Below are 13,035 nucleotides of genomic sequence, written 5' to 3'. Positions count from 1 at the left end.
TTCAAACTGACTGTAAAATAAACTGAAAAATCCAAATGCTTTCTACTGGATAGTTTAGATCCAATAACTGTAATTTATATTTATAATTTATAACATTACACTAAAATAAAATGAATGAGATAAAAATGTATACCTTTGCAGGTGTATGTATCCAGATGGCTGGGTTGAATAAAATGTGATCACAAAGCTGCTTCAGCAAAGGTGCTCCATGAGATAAACCATCAAGGTATTTTGCAAAGGATAAAAATTGTTCCAGGACAGCTCTAGTGATATGAACTCTTGATGACTAAAGAAAGAAAGCAGAAATTCAAGCTGAAAATATACAGATATAACTTTTTATACTTTCTTTGCTATTCAAAATTTAATTATATTTAGAAGCCTAAGATTTTAAGATAATTCTCTAAATGATAGTTTGTTATTTATGGCCCATTCTAGGACAACTATAAATAACAGCTCAGGTTGAACAATGCCGCTCTCAACTCAAGCTAAAGAAATAAAGTAAGTTATGGATAAGAATGGTTTCATTCCATTTGTTTAGAAATTGACTAACAAGAAAAGATCTTACAAAATTAAAATGGAGTAGAATTACTATCATGATAATACATACACACACAAACACACACACACACACACACAAAGACATTGGGAAAGAGAAGTGCTTTCACTAGCTCGAAACCAAAGTGAAAATAAATTGACCCTACCATTCCGATGAATCATTTTTCCAAAAGATAAAAATGAGTTGCACATTGACAAATGCAATGCATCCTGCTTCACATAAAACATTCCCAACCTTTCAAATCCATAGTATTTGAAAAAGAGGATCTCACTTCCCTGGAAATACTGTCCTCCTTTGGCTTTCATGACCCTCAGATTACTCTTCAGTGTCTTTTGCTTAAAAGATGGAAACTGCTGAAGATTATTTCTTTGGTCTTCTCTTCATAAATACACTCTCCCTAGATGATATTTTATGCTTCCACGGCTTAATATAACACTATCTCTATGCTGAGTACTCTCATCTAGAATTTTCAAGTGTCATCACAGTATGTAACCTATCACCAATGGTATTTAGATAAACAACATACCTTCCAAAATTCAAACCAAACCTCCAAGCTGCACTGTCCAATACAGTAGCCACTAGCCATAGGTGTCTACTGAGCCTTTGACATGTGGCTAGACCTAAGTGATAGGTGCTGTAAGTATGTATGCACTGGATTTTGAAGATTTAGAATGAAGAAACAATGCAAAATAACTATTACTTTTGTTGTTGTTGTTGAGTCTATGTTACAGTGATAATATTTTGGATATACTAGTTTAAATAAAATATATTATTAAAATTAATTTCACCTGTTGCTGCTTACCAGAAAATTTTAAATAGCATAAGAGGCTTGCATTATATTTTAATTGGACATGTTACACTAGAGTATAATCTCAGATGAAAATATTACAGAGAAAATGCTCTTCATAAAAACTAGTAATTCAAACTCAAATATCAAAAAATATATCTTCCTATGCAAATCGTTTTTTTTCGTCGGCTCTGATACTTTTTATAGTATCACCATCCACCCTGAAGAATCCCCTACACTCAACCCTAAAGCACAGGTCACATCACATCTTTATCTCTATGATCCACTGATTGAATCCAAATATCAGTATAAGATAATTAAGGTCTAAAAGGGACTAAATTCTCTTACCAATCTTACTTCCCATATGATTTGCTTACATTCATCATGCTCTTAAAAAGGGCAACTCAATAAATTTGACCTAAACGTGCCATGCATTTTTTCCATACTTCTACATAAGGAGTAACAAACTCAAATGACTACAATATGCAGGAATTTAACAACAATGTATGAATTAGGATAGGAGACAATAAAGAGTAGTGAGGACTGCTTAAGGTACCTAAATGAAATAAAATTCAAAATTAAAAAACTTTTCACTGAGTCAAACAAAGCATTTCTTTAGGCCAATTTCTCACACACGCCAGACTGCTTCACCTGCTTTCTCTATCATGCTCCTTTAACTTGTAAAACCCTTGCATCCATTGCATTTCCCTTAAAGGTACAGCTCAATGCTTTTCATTTAGCCATTCAGAAAATATGCATGTTGAGCACTTAATTGTTTGCCAGGTACTCTCCTTGGCACTGTGGAAAGAGTAGTTAAGAAAACTGAAAAAAAAAACCCCAAAAAACCCTGCCCACATAGAACTTACATTCTAAGAGAAGACAAGGACATACAATAAATAAACTAAAAAGGTAAAATATGTAACATGTTAAATATAACAAGTGTATGAAAAGAACATGAAGTGAATAGAAAATTTGTAGAAGGGAGGTTAAAAGAGGTTTTACTGAGAAGGTGGCATTTAAACTAGTTTGAGTAAGGCTCGCAATGATTTTCTATTAGTAGGCTATGTGTTTCACAAAACACCAGCGGTGAGTAGATCAGCAATAGTCCAAAAAAATTCAAACCAAGCCTTACAGCATAACTTTACATGAAAATTTCATAAGATAGAGGAAATGGTCCTAACAAATAACTGTTATTACAAGGGGGGAGGAGGACAAAGACAAATAAATATTTGAGTTAAAAAAAAGCAGATTGGTCACTCATTTTAAAAGAACTTTAATAAAAAATAATACTGCTTTTAAATTCTAAAATATTTTATTTTATTCATGTTTAGGGGAATAAAATTAAGAGCAATGGTTATTTAAAGCTTCAGCCATCTCCTTCACTGGTTATAATTTCACATAGCTTATCTTATACATTTTATTTTTATTCAGTAATAATGATTTCAAGAATATTATCTGATACAGTCTACTTTTATGCTCAAAACCCTGAAACAGAATAGTTAGAACCTGTTCCTAAATAGTCTTATCAGATTTGGGCCTATAAAAATTGTCATGTGTTTATAAAAACACTAAAGTAATATAAAATCAGATTGACCACTATGAACATATTCATTTGAGGAACTAATTCATAATCTGGAAACCAGTTTTAACTTTCTCCATGTTATTAAAAGATATGCTAGAAGCATCACATGAGGCCTTCCATATTACTAAAATAAAATGTCAATTTATTTTTCATAGCAATTAATGCTGTTGTATAGCAGTTTTTAATTATAAAATTGATCTTCAGGAAACATTTTTCTAAAATTGTATTTTTTTATTAGCCCACTCAAAATCCTACCAGGCATAAAATGAATGTTCTCTTCAACAGCATGTTACCTTTACCTATAAGCACGTAGTACTTATTCCTCCTGCTTTGTGTAACCGTTATTCACATATCTTACTTTCCTTAAATAAAAAAGGATACTATCTTATTCATCTTTTATCCATCTGGTATCTGCCATAATTCCTCAGTAAATGGTTTAACTGAATTCATGTCAAATTCAATAATAAATTAAGAAAAGAACAGATAAGATACAACACAGATTAGAAGAGGATGGAAGAAGGACATTCAATTTTGTTTTAATGTGTTTACTTTGATTGCTTGAAAATATTTTTTTATTTTGAGATTTGCTTTCATTTTCTCAAGCAAAGCTATTTTAAAAACAGATATACTTGGATAATTTATAGTTATAAATCTGTAAAATGCAAGCTCTGGAATTTAAACTATATGACATTACTTTTGTATGGCAACTGAATACATAATTTGCAAGAAGTACTATATGAGGGGTGACTAAACATATTTGGAAGCATAATCTGAGAAGCTAGAAAAAACAATTATAACATCTACTCCTGAAGTAATTAAACCGAATAAGAGCAATGGATGTTACAGAGAGAAATTGCTACTCAGTAAAAAGAGGTCTTTCCCACACTTAGAGCAGACCACAACAGAAGGGATTGCCATAAATGTTCATTTTTATTACAGAAAACATTATATATATATACATATATATACATACGTGTGTGTGTGTGTATATATATATATATTATATATATATATATATATATATATATATATATATATGTAAAACATGCATTATATATTAAGCAAATTGTGGGAAATTATTTCAATTAGTTAGAGGTATATCATAAAGTAGTATCCATTTTGCTCCTCCCAGGACACCAAGATTGAGCTCCAAATAGCCTAATCCAATGTGAATCACTTATGTGTGTGTTGCTGTTGTTTGGCAGGGGCAGACAATGATTAGTTCAGATACGGAGCATAAAAATTTTCATGATAATATTAGTTTCAAAGTAGACCAAGACCTAAGCTGACCAGTCAAATTGGAGGGAAGGATCTTGTTCAATAACTGGGAGAAAGGAGCTCTCTCTCTCTCTACCCGGATGTGAAGGCTTATAGCACCAAGTCTGCCTGGCAACCTTGTATGACCACAAAGAATAACAGCTATAGCATAAAATCATGACTACAGGTAGCAGAACAGACATATAGAAAAAACCTGGGTCTCTGATGACATAATTGAGACTCAGACAACCAAACCCTGAAGTCCAACTTACTGGATATGTTTTGCTGGCTGCACTGATCCACTTTCCAACCTTCCCTATCCTATTTCTGTGCTTGGGATGCTCCCTTGTCTGTTGGCTTCCAGTTGGGTTTGACTAGTTAGAGACTCCAGCAGGAAATTAAAGGATAGAAAGAAAATGAAGTTTGGGGCATTCATCTCCTTGGCTTCACCCCTTCAGGTGAGTATACTATATTCCTTTCTATATTCCTTTATCAAAGACCACACTCTTGTCAGGCACACTTCTCCTATAGTTACAGTAACTTTCTATTTGAGTTATGCTAAACATTCATTCCTCTCATCTCTTCAAACTTTGCTGACTTCCCTTAACAATGCTCACAACTTGTGAAGAGCCGTGCATTAAACTCCTCTCAATAACCAAGTTTGAGTATGGCATCTGTTTCCTACCAGGACGATGACTGATAAGCCGCCTATCACTAGATTTCCAGTTACATTAGCAAGCCTATTTCCTTAATGTTTAAGCTATTTGAATCAATTTTTTATTAACCACAACAAAAACTATTGAATGCATCAAATTACCTCTAAGTTTTCTTCAAATTTATATTCTGGCAAAATAAAACAAAACAAAAATACCTTAAAAGTTTTTTCGTGAAACAGTCTAAACATGATGAATAAGATGGCCTCTCATTCGACTACCTTCTTTGATAATTAATTTATATCTTCCAAGACAAGGAGATAAAGCTAAGTGACAGTTAACCATTAATTTGTTATTAGTTGATGATAAAATAAAAATGGAACCTTATTATCTATACTACTCACCTGACAGATGATTATTTAAAAAATAAAACGGGTGAACATTAATCTAAGAAAAATGAAAAAGGTATTCTTTTATGTAATCAGATAACTATGTAAGTCCTTTTTATTTATTTAATTCAATTCAACAAATATTTATGGAAGCAGGCACACTTTTAGGTAGAAGATACAACAATAAGGTAAGAAAAAAATGTCCCTGCTTTCATGAAGCTGAGGCCTACATTCTAGTGGAAGGAGGCAGAAAATAAGTAAAAAAAAAAAAGTCAGACTGATGCTATAAAAAATGAACAGAGTAGGGAAACAGTCATTGATGGTTACCAAAGGAGTACTATTCTACTTAGAGTGATCAAGGAAGACTTCTCTGATAAGGTGTCATAAGCAAAATCCTGAATGAAGTGTAGAATCAACCCATGTGGATATCTACAAAAAGAATTACCAAAGCAATGTGAAAAGAAAATGCAAAAGAACTGAGAAGAGCACATGCTTACTATTTTCGTTTTTAAGGGAAAGGTCTGCAAAGAGGCCTTAGAATGGTCAGTGTGGCTGCAACAGAGAAAGAAAGAATGAGAATGGTAAGGGATGATGTCAGAGGTGAGAGACATAAATTTACTTTGAGAAGGATGGACTAGTAAGATCTGGCACATTTTCAAAGGACTAGTCTGACTGCAAGCAAAAAATGGACTGTGAGTAACTCGTGGTGAAAGATGATGATGGTTTGAATAAAGATGGCATCAATGGGCATAGAAAAGAGTAGAGTACTAAGTAGGAACTAGTCATTGATTTTGGATATGTTTTGATACTAAGACAACGTAAGTTGCTGCCAGTATGAATTTAGTGCGTGAAAAAGAAGAGTCAAAAAGAATTAACATTTTTGGTCTGAACTACTTGTTGAATGGTAATGCTAGTAACTAAGACAGAGAAGAGTAAAGGACGAAGGATTTGAAAGGAAAATCGAAAGTAACAGTTTGGATAATTTAGATCTGTGAAGCTAATTAAACATCCAAGTGGAACTGAATTCAAAGGAGAGGTTGTAGTTGGATATACACATTTGAGAATAATGAGTATTTGCAGAATAAGGAAAACTAAGGGAATAGTAAGCTCAATTAAAGTGTAAACAGAAAAGTGAAAAGGTTTCCAGGATTAAGCACCAGGACACCACAGTCTTTAGAATTTTAGAAAGAAGAGGAGGAACTACCAGGAGAGAATTAAAGGAGGCCAAGGAGGTAGGAAGAAAGCAAAGAAAGAATGCTGTCACAAAATACAATTGAAGAAAGCATTTCAAGAAGGAAAGAATGTTAAACTAAAATGTTGCTAAGTCAAATAAGATGAAGACTTGAGAGTCGTAAGATTTAAGAATACGAAGGCTATTAGTGACATTGATATAAGTCATTTTAAGAGAAGCATAAGGACTAGAATGGGAATGGATCTAAGACTACACAGGATTCCAGAAATAAAGAATATTTTATTTTGAAAATCCACTAATGTAACTCACTAAACTAAGAAAAAGATGTAGAAACATCATAATTATCTCAAATAATGCAGAAAAAGCATTTGATGATTAAGAGTGTGAAAAGGCAAGTCACAGAGGAAGAGATATTTGTGATACATATCCAATAAGGACTCATATCCAGGATATATACAGAATTCCCATGAATCAATAAGAAAATGATGGACAACCCAAATGAAAAAGGGTAAATACTCTGAACAGGTATTTAGCAAAAGAGCACAACCAAAAGGAAGATAAATATATGAAAATGCTCAACTTAATTTGTCAACAGTGAAATGCAAATTAATACATAAAGTGATCCACAGAATGGAAGACTATCTTTGCAAATCTTATATCTAATAAAGGTTTAGCATATGGACTAAAAATCTCCTACAACTCAATAATAAAAAGAAATACCATAGTTTTTTAAAATGGTCTTTGTAATAAACATTTCTCAAAAAAGTATACAAATAGCCAATAAGTACATGAAAAGATGCTCAACGTCATTAGACATCACAGAAATGCAAATACAAAAACGATAAACCATTTCACACCCACTAGGGATGGCTAGAATTTTTTTAAAAAACAGATAATAACAGTGGTTTCCAAGGCTGTGAAAAGATTGGAAATTTCATACACTGCTGACGGGAATGTAAAATGATGGAAACCTTATTATTATTTTAATGTTCTTTGTATTTGATTTGAAGACTTTTAACAATATTTCTAATTTTAAGCTAAGTTTTAAGTATAAAAGAATTCTCACTTTAAAATTATGCTAATAAACCTTCAGTAAATCAATGAAAAGTATATTCAAGAGGTAGTTCCTGACAGCAATCTTGTCACAAAGATTGCTGACAGCAGTGTCACAAAGGTATTTCATAATATGTAATTCACGTAAAATATACTATAACATAAATCTTCTAAAAAATTTGTAATACTCTAGATATAGGAAAATAGTTTTCCATGATTAAAAAAATAAACCAAATAGCTTTAATGAAAATCTTAATAATGTAACTGAAAAAATTATAATGTAACTGAAAAAAAAATGCTGCCTATGATCGATCTACTTAATCTATCATTCCACGATCAACAATACTTCAAGAAAGAAAAGTACTTTTTCAAAAAAAAGACAGAAGGATTTCAAATGCAGATCTGAGGTTAAAAAATTATTTCCAAAAGTCCTCTAAATTTTATTTCCCAAGAGAAAAATAAGTTTATTCCTCTTAGTAGAGGTCTCACCTCTATTATTTCTCAAATAGTTCCATTTACAGAGCAGCTGAATGTCATATGAATGTTAATGTTTAACTGATAAGGAGAGATTTGGGAGCACTAGTGATGGTGATAGCTATTTCTTAAGGAGAAAAATAATACTTTTATTTATGAAATGCCACTTTACTTTTTGAAGGAAATCACATGGTATAACCGGTTGAACTCTGTGAGACCATAATCAGAAACTCAGCACTCATTACCATAATAGTACAGTTGTGACTAAAGCAAAGAAGGTCATTAAAAAAACAGGGCATAAATGACACAGGAAAAATCATAGCCATCCAATTTGTACTGTTTACACTGTCTACTGATCAGAAAAAAACGCTACTTTAAACATTCAAATACATTAAAAGCAGGGACAAAGCAAAAACTAATGTTTCTGTTGCTATCAAATACAGAATTTTTTTTTACCTTATAACTGAAAAATAAAGCAAAAACAAAAAAGTAAATCCATTGAAACTAAAATTGATAAAATTTCTAAGAAACTTAGTTTGAATGTAAATATAGCAAAGAAACAATTAGAAAAAATAATTAAGAGAAAATACTTCTAATTTGAATAAAAGTAGATAAAATAATTTTTCCTTAGTTTCCACTTTTATTCAAAATTTCTTAATTATATAGATTTCTAACACCTAATTTAGTTTAATGTCTACACATACATCTAAGTACATAATATAAAAATGTTTGTGAATTAACCAAAAACATGGCCTCTGCAGTGAATGGAAAGGGAAACTATAGAAAAAAAATATAGTTAGTGATCGTCAGTGGTCCATCTGTGAAGGTTACACAATAAAACCATCAATACATTTCACTTACCTTTTCAAGTAAGTAGCCAATGACTAAAAAGCCTTTTCCACCCAGCATCTGTTCTTGCATGGCTACTGAACTTTTAAGTAGTTCAACCAGGAATGCCAAAAGAGTAGCACTGCATGTAAAGTACAGATAATTCCATTACGTAATCATCAAATATTGATCATAAACACAGTGTTCCATTTCAGTATTTTATTATTCCGAAAGGTAACAATCATATTCAAATTTAATCTCTACTTTGCTGACTAGTACATTATGCAAGAATATTTCTCACAAGAATGAAAAAACTGGTTTTATCTCCTTAAAATTAAACATTATATAGAAACATAACTGTGGAGTTTTTTGTATTCCGAGGTAAAATATCAAAGTTTATCGTTACACATATATATTCCCTGTTTGAAGTAAATCTAACGTAAGAAACACACCCACAAATATTGCACTTCTCCATAATAAAGACTTCATCACAATATTCTTTTGAAGAACATGCTATCTTAGAGAATTTAAAATATGTTCACAACATTGCCTTGGAAGAATACACCTATTTTCTAAAATAAACTTTTCATTTAGACCTGTTTTTAAAAACAACTTATATATATGTATTTAAATATCCAGAGAAATATGCAACATGTTACTTATGTCCATATATGCCCTCAGGAAAGTTTATGAGAGCAAAGAAAATAAGATGATTTATGTCACATTGAAATAAAAAGTGGCAATCGATTACACAATGTATACACAAATACATAAAAGCACGAAGATATATGCCAGACAAACATAAAGCACTTGATATGTCTGTGGAATGAAGGAAGAAACAAAAGAAAAATAAATGATTGCATTACATTAAGCTTTCATAATGTACTACTTCACAAAATTACATGAACAATTTTCAATCAGCAGCATCGATACATGATAGCATTCCTAACAAAGAAAATATATACTCCTTCATTATATACGCTTACTGTAGTTTATAACAATAAATGACTCTAAGCCAGACTTTATCAGCATTAAAATAATATCCATTTACACTGCTTTATAATGTACCCCAAATTGTCTATTTACATTCACATAAATTTCTAAATATATTTTAAGTGCGCAAATACTCATTTCTACATGAAATTAAGAAAATTTGGTAATGAGGAAAACTTGAAAATTGTTAAGGCTCAAAAGGAATCTAAAGTTATTCTGTTTTCTAAAGTTACTCTAGCTCTTCAGGTTTCTATAGGATTGACAACACATTTATCTGATAATGCGGCTATTCTTGTTCAAATCAGAAATATTCTCATAAAAAGAACCAACAGCAAAATTAACATTATTATTATCGCTACAAAATTGATAGTTTAATGGATTACATGATATCAGCTAGAAAAATATAGTATATATGTAAATAAACTACTTCGTTACAAGAAATTAAAATTCAATTACATTAACTGGCCCTGTATCTTTAAGCCACAAAAAAAGGAAACAGTTAACTAGTATTGCAAATCAATGATATTCTTTTACTTTGTCCTAAAGTCAAAGATGGAAATTTACAAGAAAAACACAACTACCAAAGAATCCCTTGAGATTTTTTTTTTAATGTTTCTGTAAAGAACAGCTATTAAGCAAGCAATCTAATCCAATTTACATGAATTTTATCAATAGTCAAAGCCACTTCACAAATAATTGCTTAAGCACTGATACACATAATACATCTGCCTAAGTGTTTGAAAAGAATAAAGAAAACTATTGCATAGAGATTACACAATTTCCTAATCTGTTCATGGAATTCTTACCTACACCTGAGTTAGTGATTTAGGGGGAAAGATGACTAAGACTCCTAAACATCAGCACTGCCAAAAAGAAAGACTAGAAATGTCTCACTATGGTTCCTATGGTCCATGAAAAAAATGCAAAAAAGTATTTCTTACAATAAATCACCCTCCTATATAGAACCATACAAAATTACAAAGATGCCATGGATTTTCTTATTCTTTTATGTCAGAAGGACTACTCTTTCTCAAACATCTAATGAATTAACTCAGACTTGTAAACACAGTGGAGTTCCATTACAAAATCAGAAATATTAATTTTATTATTCCAAAATATTAACACAAGACTACCCATATGTTAATTTCACTTCAATTTTAACTATGACAACAATTGAAAAGTCAAATGCATTCACTAACAAAAGTATTTTTAATTTATACCTAAAACCCAACGCAATAGCAATACTACATCTTTTCAAAAAATCTTTAAAATAGGTATATTTGACATGGTGGACTTAATAGTAAATAGATGGCCATCTTCGAAGAGGTACATTTTCAAACATAATTTAACAAACTTACCAGTAACTAAAATGCATCGGATTGCTTCAGGGCTCACAATTAACTTGCAAAATTCTGTGTACTGCCATACAAAATTTCTCTCCATTCTTGCCTATTTCCAACTCCCCTAGATACAAAGGCAAATATAAAGGATACTTCAGCCCATTCCTATATCTCCTACATACCACTTCCTGTCTAGACACATCAGTTCATCTGTAGAGGATCTAAATATACAGGATAAACCAAAAAGCAAGTATCTGTGTCAGCCAAAACTAGTATACACAACACAGAACATTCTTTTGAAAAGTATAGCAATACCCAGAAACAGATTTTCACAGGAATATTTTACTTGATAGACAAAAAGTAAACTGGTTTTTACCTCATAAAGTCAAATTGCTAAACTTTTCAATAGACAGTACTATAATGTATGTTCTGTAAGTAGCAATTCTACTTCAGGAATGGTTAAGGGTTTTTAATTCTGTCTCCTTTTAAGGAAAATGACACTAATAAACTATAGGGTTATTTCTTCAAAATAATTACCATCTTCCGATTCTTTAATGAGCTTTAATTAAATTAGGAAACATTTATTTCAAATATCACACTAGTAAAGGGCTATACCTTAAGAAAAATGAAGGAAATAATACAACAATACCTCTAATGACTTAGCATATTAATAATCTCTCCAGAGCTTTCTGGTCCACATTATTAAAGAATTACCACAATAGTCTTGGCCCACAAATACCGGATAATATTTAACAACTACGTATAAACATGACTCATTTTTCTTCCTAATGAAAAAATACGTACTACCTTTAGGAGCCATTAAAATTTATGTAAATATAGATTTTGACTTGATTTTAATATAACTTTATCCATTTCAACTTGTCCTTTATTTATTTTTTTAAAAATAACTGACATAGATAACTCATGTAATATGATCCCAAAACTTGTATTATCTTTGAGGAATTTTATTAAAGATGCAATATATCATAAAGATAGACTTAATTTATAACTGAAATTATTAAGATTTAATATATAACCCAAGTTCAGTTCAAAGGCAGTTCTTAGGGTACAGGAAACTGGCTTTTCAATTTGCTTTGTACGGAAACAAAGCACCTCAGCTAGATGGGCTGTTTAAATATATCAAGAAGAATGGAATTAATAATGTAAAACTTAAAGATTCCCCCTGAAATTCAACACTTCATCCACTTACATAAGGGTGTTTTTAATCTCTTAAGAAACACTACAGGCAAAATAATTGTCAGAATAAATTCAGAAGTAGATTAAGTTCCAATAAGATTTAAGGTACCAGTAACGGGGGAAATTCTTTTGACTTTTTCATAAGGTTTCATCTCTTATGTAGCCTAATTTAGTATTGAGAAACATTGAAATCTTGCAAAAGATGAATAAATATATAAAATATCTAATATGGTTTCTATGCTATTTCTTTCACTACAAAAATCTTCCAAGATGAGAGTGATCATAGCAGGAATAAAACTGTAAAAGAAATCAACTCAAGTCCATACCCAAGATAATTTCACACTCAATACGATTAATTTCCAGTGACACAAAAAAATCCCACAATAAGTTAGAAGAGTTAAATTCCTTCACAGTTCAAAATTAGAAAGTTCTAAACCAAAAGCTTCTAACTCCATATACATTTAGCAGTCACTTTTAGACCATGTATTCCTGAAGATGCTATCTCAAAAGACCACTGCCTAACTGCCTACCTAGGCAATAAACCCTGACACACAAACTGTCACATTCATCAATTCAAACATCAAGTGGAGATACATGCCGAAATAAGTAAAATACATTTATCTGCAGAGTCAAATAAGGAAAACAGTGAAATGCAGTACAGTAAAATGTGAGGACAGATGAAATACACTGGGTAGCACATGAAATCACTAAGCCTCCGTTAGCCATGAAATCTC

General features: G+C 31.3%; 1 protein-coding gene across 8 annotated transcripts in view; it reads right to left on the bottom strand.

Annotated features, from left to right (window-relative positions):
• NBEA (neurobeachin) overlaps positions 1-13,035 on the bottom strand; it is a 608,086-nt gene that overhangs the window by 473,990 nt on the left and 121,061 nt on the right. For 7 of the 8 annotated variants that reach the window (XM_082365247.1, XM_082365248.1, XM_082365251.1 and 4 more), the window contains exons 11-12: positions 8,805-8,913; positions 134-286 (exon numbers count right to left, since the gene is read on the bottom strand). In XM_082365247.1, the coding sequence (XP_082221373.1) occupies positions 134-286; positions 8,805-8,913 (262 nt within the window). Of the gene's footprint in view, positions 1-133; positions 287-8,804; positions 11,229-13,035 lie in introns of all 8 variants that reach the window. The other variant, XM_082365254.1, reaches the window with a different exon arrangement.

The sequence above is a fragment of the Balaenoptera borealis genome (assembly GCF_965194805.1).
Source record: "Balaenoptera borealis genome assembly, chromosome: 18".
In the NCBI taxonomy this organism is placed as follows: domain Eukaryota; kingdom Metazoa; phylum Chordata; class Mammalia; order Artiodactyla; family Balaenopteridae; genus Balaenoptera; species Balaenoptera borealis.
This window is presented reverse-complemented; position numbering and strand designations above follow the sequence as displayed.